We start from the raw sequence: 13,145 nt of genomic DNA on the forward strand, positions 1-13,145 counted from the left end.
ACACTTCTCAGAGGAGGATATATAATCAATCAACAAGTACATGAAAAAATGCTCACCATCTCTAGCAGTCAGAGAAATGCAAATCAAAACCACCCTAAGATACCATCTCACTCCAGTAAGATTGGCAGCCATTAGGAAGTCAAACAACAACAAGTGCTGGCGAGGATGTAGGGAAAAGGGTACACTTGTACATTGCTGGTGGGACTGCAAATTGGTGCGGGCCAATTTGGAAAGCAGTATGCAGATTCCTGGGAAAGCTGGGAATGGAATCACCATTCATTCGACCCAGCTATTGCCCTTCTCGGACTATTCCCTGAAGACCTTAAAAGAGCGTACTATAGGGATACTGCTACATCGATGTTCATAGCCGCACAATTCACAATAGCTAAACTGTGGAACCAACTTAGATGCCCATCAATAGATTAATGGATTAAAAAAATGTGGCATTTATACACAATGGAGTATTACTCAGCACTAAAAAATGACAAAATCATGGAATTTGCAGGGAAATGGATGGCATTAGAGCAGATTATGCTAAGTGAAGCTAGCCAATCCCTAAAGAACAAATGCCAAATGTCTTCTTTGATATAAGGAGAGCAACTAAAAACAGAGCAGGGAGGAAGAGCATGAGAAAAAGATTAACATTTAAACAGGGACAAGAGGTGGGAGGGAAAGGGAGAGAGAAGGGAAATTGCATGGAAATGGAAGGAGACCCTCATTGTTATACAAAAGTACATATAAGAGGATGTGAGGGGAAAGGGAAAAAAAATCAAGGGAGAGAAATGAATTACAGTAGATGGGGTAGAGAGAGAAGATCGGAGGGGAGGAGAGGAGGGGGGATAGTAGAGGATAGGAAAGATAGCAGAATACAATAGTCACTAGTATGGCAATATGTAAAAACATGGATGTGTAACCGATGTGATTCTGCAGTCTGTATACGGGGTAAAAATGGGAGTTCATAACCCACTTGAATCAAATGTATGAAATATATCAAGAGCTTTGTAATGTTTTGAACAACCAATAAAATTTTAAAAATTAAATTAAATTAAAAAAAAGAAAATAATTCTATATATGACATAAAGTAAAATACTTAGGTATAAATTTAACCAAGGAGGCAAAAAACTTGTACACTGAAAACTAGAAGGCATTGCTGAATGAAATTAAACAAAATATAAATATATATTCCATGTTCATAGAGTAGAAGCCTTTATACTCTTAAGGTAACAGTATTACCTAAAGTAATCTATAGGGTCATTGCAATGCTTATCAAAAGCCCAGTGGCAAGGTTTAAGAACTCATATTTCCTCATTTCAGAATTTGCTATAAATCTACAGTAATTAAAACACTGTGGGCCAGCCACGGTGGTACATGCCTAAGGCAGAAGGATTAGAGGCCAACCTGAGCAACATGGCAGGACTCCAACTCTTTAAAAAAAAATACCAAAACAGTGTGGTATTGTTGTAGGATGGACTATAAACCAATGTAATAGAACACAGAGCCTAGAAATAAATCCTTAATTATGTGGGCAAATGATTTTCAACAAAGGTGCCAAAATCATTCAATGAAGTATAAATGGTTCTAAGAAAACTAGATATCCAAAAGAATGAGGTACCTTCAAAATATACAAAAGCATATCCAAGAATTAACATGAAATTTATCAAAGACAATTATGTATGGCATGTACATCTCTGTAAGAGCTAAAATGTTAAAACTGGAATATTTTTTACATAATGGATTTGACCATGATTTCTTGTATATGACACCAAAAGCACAGCAACAAAAGAAAAATAGACAAATTTAACTTCATCAAAATTTAAAACTTTCATGTATCAAAGGATACAATCAAGCTGAGTGCAAGGGTGCATGCCTATAATCTCTGCAATTTGGGAGATTTGAGGCAGGAGGATCACGAGGTCAAGGCCAGCCCCAGCAACTTAGTGAGACCTTGTCTCAAAAAATAAAAAGGGCTGAGGATGTAGCTAGGTGATAGAACACCACTTGGTTCAATCCCCAGTACCACATTAAAAAAAAAAAAAAAGGAAAAATGATTGGAAAGAGGGGCTCACAACAGAGTAAAAAGGCAACCTACAGAATAGGAGACAATATCTGTAAATCAAATATATGATTCAGGGTTAATAGCCAGAATAGAGTACTCCTAAAAGTCAACAACAACAAAATAAAAACCCGATTAAAAAATGCGTGAAAGACTTGAAGGGATTTTTTTTGAAGAGATATTTTTCCAAGAAGACATACAGTAGAGGATGCAGTTTAGTAGTGGAGTGCTTGCCTATAAGACCCTGGGTTCAACCCCCAGGACTAAAAAGGAAAGAATCAGTGTATTTCATGTGAATTACCAAGAAGATATACAGATGCACAATAAGCATACAAAAGATGCTTAATATCACTAATCATTAGGAAAATGCAAGTCAAAACTACAATAAGATACTACTTCACTCCCATTAGGATGGCTATCATACAAAAGAAGGTGAAAAAAAACCAGAAAATACCAAGTATTGGTATAACCACTTTGTAAAGTAGTAATAGATTCCTCAGAAGACTAGGAATGGGCCCACCATATGACCCAGCTATCCCCTCTTTGGTATTTATCCAAAAGAACTAAAATCAGGGGCTGGGGTTGGAGCTCAGTGGTGGAGTGCTTGCCTTGCATGTGTAAGGTACTGGGTTCAATCCTCAGAACCACATAAAGATAAATAAAGGTATTGTGTCTATCTATAACCAAAAATTTTTTTAAAAACCTACTATATACTATAGTGATATGTGCATACCAATGTTTGTTTATAGCAGCACAATTCACAGCAGCCAAGTTATGGGAACAGCCTAGGTGTCCCTCAGTAGACAATTAGATAAAGAAAATGTGGTATATATACACAATGGAGTTATACTCAGCCACAAAGAAGAACGGAATTGTGTTATTTGCAAGTAAATGGATGGAACTGGAGAATATCATGCTAAGTGAAATAAGCCAAAAACAGAAAATAAAGGGTAAAATGTTTTCTCTTAAATTTGGAAGCTAGAGAAAAATTTTAAAAGGTGAGTGGGGTCTCACGAAAATAAAAGGGAGAACTGTGGGATAGAGGAAGGGGGAGCAAAGGGGAGGAAGGAGGGATGGAAAAGGGAAGGAACAGCAGAATGAAATTAACCAAAACTATGTCATGTGCATGTATAAACATATCGCAATGAATTCTATTTGTATAACTATATTACACCAATTTTAAAAATATCAAGTATTGGCAAGGATATAGAGAAAGCATAAAGTTTATGTACTACTAGAGGAAATGTAAATGGTACAACTTCTATGAAAAACAGTATGGTGGTTCCCCGAAAAACTAAACATAAAATTACCATATGATCCAAAAATTCCACTTCTGAGAATTGAAAGCAGGGACATGAGATATTTGTACACCCATGTTTATAGCAGAATTACTCATAACTGCCAAAATATGAAAGCAACTCAGCTGTCCATCAATGGATGAATGGATAAATAAAATGTGGTAAACAATGTAATATTGTTCAATCTTAATGAGAAAAGAAATTCTGACACGTGCTACAACATGGATAACCTTAAGGACATTAGGCCATGTGAAGTAAGCCAGACACAAAGGTAAAGTTCATTCCTTTTAGATACCTACAGTAGTTGAATTCATAGAGATAAAAAGTAGAATTTTGGCCAGGTTTGGCCTATAATCCTTGTGGTTCAGGAAGCTGAGGCAAGAGTATGACAAATTCAAGGCCAGCCTCAGCAAACTTAGTGAGACCCTGTCTCAAAATAAAAAATAAAAGGAGGATCAGGGATGAAGCTCAGTGGTAAAGCACTCTTAGGTTCAATTCCTAACACACATACTCCAAAAAAGAATGTAGAATATTGGTTTCTAAGAGCTAGTGGGAGGGGAGAATGGGCAGGTATTGTGTACAGAGTTTCTGTTTAGGATGATGAGAAAATTCTGGAAGTAAAGAGTGATGATGGTCACACAAATTGTAAATGTATTTGATACTACTGTACTGTACGTTTAAAAATAGAAAATTGAAATGATGTATTTAACCCAATAAAAATATTAATTAGAAAATGTCTCCTTTTCCATTTCCTGGTGTACAAACTAACATTTGGTAGAATTCTCTGATGAAACTTGTGAACCTGGGGATTTCTTCTTGGAGAGTTTTTAAATTATAATTTAATTAATTATTAAGAACTATTCAAGTTATGTCATGCTGAGTGAGTTATGGTAGATTGTATTTTTCAAGGAAGTAAGCCATTTTGTACAACTTTTCAAATATCTGTGTGTACAGATGTTATACTATTCTTTTATTATCCTTTTGGTATCTGCAGGATCTATACTGATAGCTCCCGTATCACTTCTGGTATTGGTAATTGTTATTATTTCCCTTTTTATCTTTGTCAGTCTTAGAGGTTTATCAATTTTATTGATGTTTTCAAAGATTCACTTATTTCTCTATTTTGGGGGGTTTACTGATCTTCTCCATTATTTTTCTTTTTGTTATGTTTTCAATTTCATTGATTTCTGCCCACTATTATTTATCTTTTTCTATATTCTTGAAAATGAGAGCTTAGCTTATTGAGTTGAAACTTTTAAAAAATATATTTTTAGTTATAGATGGACAAAATACCTTTATTTATTTTTATGTGGTGCTGAAGACCGAACCCTGTGCCCCATATATGCTAGACAAGTACTGTATTTCTTTTTTTAAAAAATATTTAATCACAATACCTTTATTTCACTCATTTATTTTTTACGTGGTACTGAGGATGGAACCCAGGGTCCTGCACGTGCAAGACGAGCGCTCTACCGCTGAGCCACAACCCCAGTCCCAAGTACTGTACTTCTAAGCCACAACCTCAGCCCAAATTGAAACTTTTATTAGTTTCTAATATGCACAAATCCCAGTGACTCAGGAGGGTGAGGTATGAAGATTGCATATTTGAGGCCAGCCTAGGCAACTGTCTAGACCCTGTCTCTAAAAGAATTAGAAGGGCTAAGATGTAACTCAGTGGCACAGTGCCCCTAGGTTCAATCCCCAGTACTAAAAAAAAAAATTTTTTAATAAAACATAAATTTCCCTCAGTACTGTTGGAGCTCTATCCTATAAATTTTGATATGTTGTATTTTCATTTTTGCCCAATTCAAAGTGTCTTTTTCGAAAATTTCTGGCCAGGCACTGTGGCTCACTCCTGAAATCCCAGTAGCTCAGGAGGCTAAGGCAGGAGGATTGCAAGTTCAAAGCCAGCCTCAGCAATAATAGCAAGGTGCCGAGCAACTCAGTGAGACCCTATCTCTAATAAAATACAAAAAAGGGGCTGGGGATGTGGCTCAGTGGTTGAGTGCCCCTGAGTTCAATTTCTGGTACCCACCCCCAGTTTTTTTTCCTGAAGACTTCCTCTTTATCACTATTTGAGGAGGCATCCTGGGAGTGTGCCTTTGACCTGCAACATACCATACCACATCTCTGTGAGAAAAGAGAAAGGCAAGCTGCAACAGCTACACTTCTGGATGTCCGTGACTTCTGCACCACTGTCCAGCTCTACAAAAATAACACTCTATGCCACCATAGAAGGCTAACTTTTTTTCCTTGGTTCCTGGGGTTAAACCCAGGGGTGTTAACCACTGAGCCACATCCCCAGGCCTGTAGACATGGCCTAAGTTGTCCAGGCTGGCCTGCAATTGCTGCAGTCCTCCTTGAGTCTCTCCTGAGTCTCTGGAGATTACAGGCTTGAGCCACCATTCCCAGCCTGGCCTGAACTAATTCTTCAGATGAAAATAAGACCAGCTTGTTAAATGAAAGGGTCAGGAGTAGACGATAGAGAAAATCCTGTTCTCAGGGACCCTACTCTGCTCCCCCCCACCCAAACAGGAGAGGCTAGAGTGAAAAGGGAATTAGTTTCCCCTAGAGGCATTATGACTGGGTACCCTGCTGTGACACCTAACTCTGCCTATTTTTTTATATGCCTAATTTCTAGCAGTCAATTTTTTTGGCATTAACGTTCCAATTTGGGGAATTTCCAGTCCTAACCCTTCAGCTACAAAGGGAATTCAGGGTTTTTACAAACTTTAGATGTTCTCTGGGTTCCCATGTACCTTTGAGTCTGGTTACCCCAAAGGGGGCTAGGAATGTTTGGACCTGGGACCAGCAGAGGTTTAGCCATTGCTCAGATTTGCATGGGAAGATTGCTCAGTGCTAGGTCCAAGGGTGGGAGGCATCTGCCAAGGGAGAAGTGCTGTTTTGTCCCCAGCTATTTCTTTTCTGGGTGCTGGGGATGCATTTCTACACCTACACCTCACATGCTAGGTAAGTGCTTTCTGTGTGAGCTACGTCCCCAGTCCTGTACATTTTTTGAGATCCTGACAGGTTGTCTAGGCTCTCTGCACTTGATTTATCTTCCAACCTCAGACAAGTAGTTGGCATTACAGTCATGTGCTACAACTCAGCTGAACATCATCTTTAATAAACTGTTTTCTTGAAACAAAACAAAAAGGCTTCCTCTTTAGCCCAAAGGATTCTTAAAAGGGTGTGGTTTGGTTTCCAAATGTTTGGATGTTCTCTTGGTATCGTCCTGTTACTGATTTCTAGTTTGATTCCACTGTGGTCAGAGTGAAAGGGTAAAGTTTCTAAGCTGCTTCTAAACTGCAAAGCCTGAGTTAAAATGTAAAAGACCGGGCATTGTAAAGTTCCTAAGCTGCAAGGCCTGAGTTAAAAAGTGAAGGACCAGGTATTGTTAAGTTCCTCTGCTACACCCAGAACCTGAAATTCCTGAGGCAGTTAAGACAACGCCCTACTGGCCATTTAGTTGATTAATAGCCTAGGGCCCTGTGCGATCTTGCACGTAGGCATCGCAGGGCCTAAACCAATCAGTTTGAATGTGTACCCCGCTTTAGAACTGACCCCCGCCTGACCTGTTCCCGCCAATGAATGAACTAATCATGTTTAGGAATTGTTGTTTGATTTTCCCGCGGTGTATGATGATTTGTTAAAGGAGACTGTGATGTATGTAAAGTCCCCGCCCTCCCCAAGAAGTGTACTTAAGCAGTGCTCAGCCCCTGCTCTGGCTCTGGGCTGCTCTCCCTTCTTGAGTGAGCACGGAGCCCCAGCGCGCTGGAATGGATCCCCAATAAATCCCCTTCTGCAATTGCATGAGTCAGTCTCTTGGTGGTCTCTTCCTCCGACACTTCGCCGGACCCTTACATTAGGATACATTCTCTGTGATTCTAATTCTTTTAAATTTTTGATATTTGTTTTGTGACTCAGGATATTTTCTATGTTCAAGGGGCACTTTAAAAGAATGTTAATTTTTGTATTGTTGAATGAAATATTCTATGAGTACTAATTTGATCCTATCAGTTGATGGTGAGTTCTATATTCTTAATGATTTTCTGTCTAATTGTTCTATCAATTATGGAGGGGGGTTATTGAAATCTCTAATTATCTGTGTGGTTTCTCTTTTTTAAATATTTTATTAGTTATTAATGGACCTTTATTTATTTATTTGTTTATATGCAGTGCTGAGAATTGAACCCAGTGCCTCACGCATGCGAGGCAAGCGCTTTACCACTGAGCTACAACCCCAACCCCCCTTGTGATTTCTCTATTGCTCCTTTTTCTTTACATATTTTGTTGCAGCTCTGTTGTTTAGTCCATAACATTTAGGTCTACTACATCTTTTTTTTGTGGACTGCCCTTTTTTTTTTTTTTAATCATTGTATTATGTCTTTTCCCGTCTCAATAATGACTTTTTTGGCTTTGGTCTACTTTATCTGATATTAATATAGCTATTCCTGCTTTCCTTTGACTTATGTTTATATGATATATCCTTTTCCTAACCCTTTCAATCAACCTCTATATTCAAAGTGAGTTTCTCTTAGATAGCATATTTTTATTCACTCTACAGCAAATATAAATTGGTATATTTAGACCATTTATATTTAATGTAATTATTGATGTGATTTGGTTTAATTCTGACATTTTATTTTGGTTTTCTATTTGTCTTCTGTTTCTCATTTCTCTCTTTTTTTTTCTTGAATTTTTCCCTTTCCTGAATCTTTTAGAATTTTATTTAATTTACCCATAGTGGTTTTTTTCTTTTTCTTTTTCTTTTGTTTTGTTTGGGTACTAGGGATTGAACTCAGGGGCACTTGACCACTGAGCCACATCTCTAGCCCTATATTTTGTATTTTTTAAATTTAGAGACAGGATCTCACTGAGTTGCTTAGCACCACCTCACTTTTGCTGAGGCTGGCTTTGAACTCGAAATCCTCCTGCCTCAGCCTCTCAAGCTGCTGGGATTACAGGCATGTGCCACCAACACACGTCTAAATCAATCAGGATCACTCCAGGTGAATTTGGGCTGACTAAATACACAGACACAGAAAGTACATTTTTCTTTGGGATTATTCAGCAAAGCCTCTCTGCTTCGGCTCCCACAAGGGAGGTGAGGGAAGCAGACAAAAGAGGAAGAGGATGTTCTGAAGCCCCTTCCTATTGAGGGGAAGACACAAAGAGGAGGGGTCAGGTTTCGGGGTTGAGTCTAGCTTCCTGATGTCTTGTGGTGAGCAGATTGACTGACATCTTGGAAGGTCACACCCAACTCTGGTGCTATGTGGGATTAAAAGGCAGAGCAAGCGAAAAGGACACATAACGTGCACATCCCAGTTAGAGAGGCAGTGTCAGTCCAGTCCACTCATGTACTTTGCTCATAGTTCACAAACACACAGCCCATGGTTGGCTCGCAACATGCCTACCTGTAGTGTTTTTAAGAGTGTGTGTATCTCTTTCTTTCTGTGTTGTTAGTGATTGAATTCAGGGTCTTCCTTGTGCTAGGTAAGAACTCTTATCACAGAGCTATACCCCCAGCCTGTATCTCTTTATATAAACTTTTTAGTGGTGGCTCTAGGTATTTCATATATTACATGTATTATTTATGTTATATAATATGCAATGTTATATGTAAGTATGCTTGTATATTCAGATATAGATATAAAATCAGTTTACTGGTGTTATCACTGTACCAGTTCAAGTATAGAAATCATCTCCTTTACCTTTCCTGCTACTATAATATAATCATCTTAAACATTTCTCCTAAGATATTTCAAACCACATCAGACAGCATTATATTTTTGCTTCAGTTGTTAATTGGCATTTGGCCAAATTGTAATAGTTTTATCTTAGAACTTCAACTAAAAAATCCTTTGTACATTTTAAAATATTCTCAAAATCTAATGATATAAGGAACTGATCAACAAAATAAAGGGACAACCTATATGAAATGGAAGGAAATATTTGTAAACCATAAATATGATAAAGGGTTAATATCTAAAATATACAAGAAATTCATAAAACTCAATAACAAGAAAACAACCTGATTTAAAAATTTGTAAAGGACACGGAAAGGTGATTCTCAAAAAAACATTCAAATGGCCAACAGGTATATAAAAAATGTTCAACTTGCAAATTAAAACCAGAATGAGGTATCTTCTCATGCTCCTTAGGATGCTATTACCAGAAAGACAAGAGCTGGGGTATAGCTCAGTGGTGTATGCACAAGGCCATGGGTTCAATTGCTAGCACCCAGGGCAGGTGGAAAGACGAGAGAAGAAGTATTGGCAAGGATATGGAAAAAAGGGAACACTTATACAGTGTTGGTGGGAATGCAAACTAGTACATCTATTATAGAAAACAATATGAATATTCCTCAAAAAGTTAAAAATAGAACTACCATATGATCTGAGTATATCTAAAGGAATTGAAATCAGTATACTGAATAGATATTTGTACTCCTTAGGTTTTTTTTGCAGCATTATTTACAATAGCCAAGATATGAATTTATCCTAAATGTCCATCAATGGATGAATAAAGAAAATATGCTCATGTGCACAACAGAAAACTATTCTGCCTAAAAAAGAAGAAAATTCTGTCATTTGTGATAGAGACACAAATATTGCATAATGTCACATGTGGAGTCTAAAAAAGTCAAACTCATAAAAGTAGACAGCACAATGTTGAGACTGACCAGAGACTGGGGAAAGAGAGGTATTGTAGGGATGCTGGTCAATGGATATGAAATTTCAGTTAGAGAAGATGAATAAATACAAGATGGTGAATATAGTTAATTACAATATGTTGTATACTTAAAAATTGCTAAGAGCATGGATTTTTAAAGGTTCTCACCACAAAAAAATGATAGGTCTGTTAATTAGCTTAAGTTAGTCATTCCACTATGTGTACATGTATTAAAACATCATGTTGTACACCACAAATGCAGAGAATTTTTATTTAACAATTTTTCAAACTTAAAATTTTTGATGGGAATCTACAAACAAAATAAGACTAGTGTGGCCATGACTTCATTTTATATTTGTCACTTATACTTCTAACTTGCCAACAACTGTCTAAAACATGGGATCAGAATATATGTTTGCCCTGAGTAAGTAAACTGTTTTCTAACTTTAGCTGAGAACTGTAAATAATAAGTTAACCAAAAGATTAATTTTCTAAGTTCTTTCACCTCAAATTAATTTTTCCTCTACTGGAGATTTTCAGTGCAGCCCTATGCACACCTGATACTCTAATTTAGTTGAGTGTAAATAGATAAATCATACAACTAACCTGAGAATGGAAAAAAAATTACAAAGTATCCAAGTTAAACTTTACCTCTCTCCCAGAGTATTTATCTCCAATGGCATCCAGGTGTCTCTTAAATAATTCTACCACAGCATTGTAGACCAGTTCATACTGTTCCTGAAGAGCATCATAAACCAGAACAAATGAAGAAAACCAAAAATCTTGGTGAACTACAGAATAAGATTTCAGGAACATAAATACCCATCAAATATCAATATGGCAGACCTGAGAGGACCACCAAACATAATTTATTAAACTTAATAACAATGCCTTATGTTTATGTAGTCCATTTCAGATTTCAAAGCACATTCAGGCTACTAGAAATAGCTGAATATTTTACATCATTTTAGCTAATGTACAAGATCTTATGGCATATTTCTTTTATGTTTTAACCCCACTTTCTTACTTATCTTTCCTTCCATTATCATTCCTTCCATTATCATTCCTCTAATTCCGTTTTCTTTGCTCACAATTAAAAAATTTATTTCATCCTAGATGTATTTCATGTAAGCCACCTTTACTTTTCTGGAAAAAGGTAGATAACAGTTGGCATACAGAGAGAGAGAGAGCAAGCTAAAATATGCCTTATCTAACTTGACAATTGCTCTGCGAAGTAGGTAGGTTATTATGCCTATTTACAGACTGTTTGTCCAAGGTCATTCGGAAGTAATTTCTAGAACTTGGTTTAAAAACTGAATCAAGTTGCTGAAACTTTATCCTAGTGGAAATATCAAAGAAAAATAAATGTGTGAATAAGGCTTGGAAATTTGGGATTATAAAAGGATACCCATAGAGAAATGATACCTCTACTATTATAAGGTTTATGGATTTTCACTACTGAATGTTTTCCTTTATGTCTACTCAACTACTTTCTCTGATATATTACACAATCCCACTCAAATAAAAAAAAAAAAAAAACTTTTTCTAGAGGTACTTTTAGCAGGAAAACAATGTAGGGTCTTATATTACCCAACACAGCTATAGTACACTCTTTTAATTTTTTTTTTTTAAGAGAGAAAAATCAAACAGGAAATACTCATCTGGCTACACTGTCATTTTGTGGTTAAAGTAATGTCAGAAAAAGCAGCTATGACTGTTAAGATATTTGTTCAGCGAGTCATTGATAATGCCAAAATGTGAGGGCTTTTTCAGCTGTCTCTAACTCTTGAAAGTAGGGTCTGGACTTAGTGAGACCCTGTCTCAAAATAAAAAATAAAAAGGGCTGGGATATGGCTCTGTGGTTAACTGCCCCTGGGTTCAATCTCTGATACCACACACACACATACACACAGTAGACCTGGAGTAGAATTTTTCTAAAATGGGGTATGGTTTTATTAATTTAGTATTACAACTGGGTTGCATACTTCCTGTATTTTTATGGATCGCCCTTCTTTCAAGTCTGACAGCACCAAACCAGCTAATGCTTTCATTTCACATAAACTTTCCCCTTATAGGTTGATTGTAGAAAACACCTACAGTCAACACATAAAAAAATAATTTTTTTCCACAAGCTATTAGTGGAAAGCCTGTGTGGGCCCAACAAATAGTCCTTCATATTTTCCCTTCAGTTCACAAATTCTAGATTAAAATTTCTAAACTGCCATTGTCAGTTGTTTTATCTTTAAATCTAGGTGCAACTTCATTTATAAGTGCTTGAAACACTTTGGGGTCTTCCTACTTCAAAGTAAACAATTATGCAAAAACAAAAAACCCTGGCATATACTAAACATCAATAAATATTTGATGAGTGAAAGAGTAAATGCTAAATTCCATCTTAAAGATGGAGACCACTTAGAAATTACTGATACAGATTCATGAGTGAAATTAATATTGTAGTCTATGAAAGATTTGAGCTAGGAAGAGATCCTAATAGAGTAAACAAGCATGGGTAATCTGAGGGAGGGTTTAAAGATACATAACATAGTATGATTGCAATTATTTTTTTTAAGTATGCATACACTAAGGACAAGAAAAACTATAGAAAATGGTAACTATCTCTAGATAATTTACTATTATTATTATTATTATTATTATTAATTTTTTGTACTGGGGATTGAACCCAGGGGCACTGAAGCCACATCCCCAGTCATTTTCTACTTTTTTTTCATATTTATTTTTTAGTTGTAGGTGGACATAATAACTTTATTTCATTTTTATGTGGTGCTGAGGATTGAACCCAGTGCCTCACGTGTGCTAGGTGAACGCTTTACTACTGAGCAACACCTCAGTTCCCCTTTTCTACTTTTTATTGTGAGACAAAGTCTCACTAAATTGCTGAGGCTGGCCTTTAACTTATGATCCTCCTGTCTCAGCCTCCAGATAGTAAATCCAGTGGGGACTATAGACATATTCCACTGTACCCTGCTAGAATATGATTGATTTTAATCTGAATTTTTGTGGTTTCCTAAAATGATCATTTAAACAGTTTAAATGTTACTACCTTCTAAACTAGAAATTATGATTCCCAGGCTGGGGATGTGGCTCAAGTGGTAGCGGGC

General features: G+C 36.7%; 1 protein-coding gene across 3 annotated transcripts in view; it reads right to left on the reverse strand.

Moving 5' to 3' along the window:
* Positions 1 to 13,145, reverse strand: part of Ptpn22 (protein tyrosine phosphatase non-receptor type 22) — a 59,787-nt gene that overhangs the window by 27,034 nt on the left and 19,608 nt on the right. For 2 of the 3 annotated variants that reach the window (XM_048814539.1, XM_015502199.2), the window contains exon 11: positions 10,678 to 10,764. The exons of the other annotated variant lie outside the window; for it this stretch is intronic. In XM_048814539.1, coding sequence (XP_048670496.1) covers positions 10,678 to 10,764 — 87 coding nt within the window. The remainder of the gene's footprint in view (positions 1 to 10,677; positions 10,765 to 13,145) is intronic. 3 annotated transcript variants of the gene reach the window in all.

The sequence above is a fragment of the Marmota marmota genome, unplaced genomic scaffold (genome assembly GCF_001458135.2).
Source record: "Marmota marmota marmota unplaced genomic scaffold, marMar, whole genome shotgun sequence".
Lineage (NCBI taxonomy): Eukaryota > Metazoa > Chordata > Mammalia > Rodentia > Sciuridae > Marmota > Marmota marmota.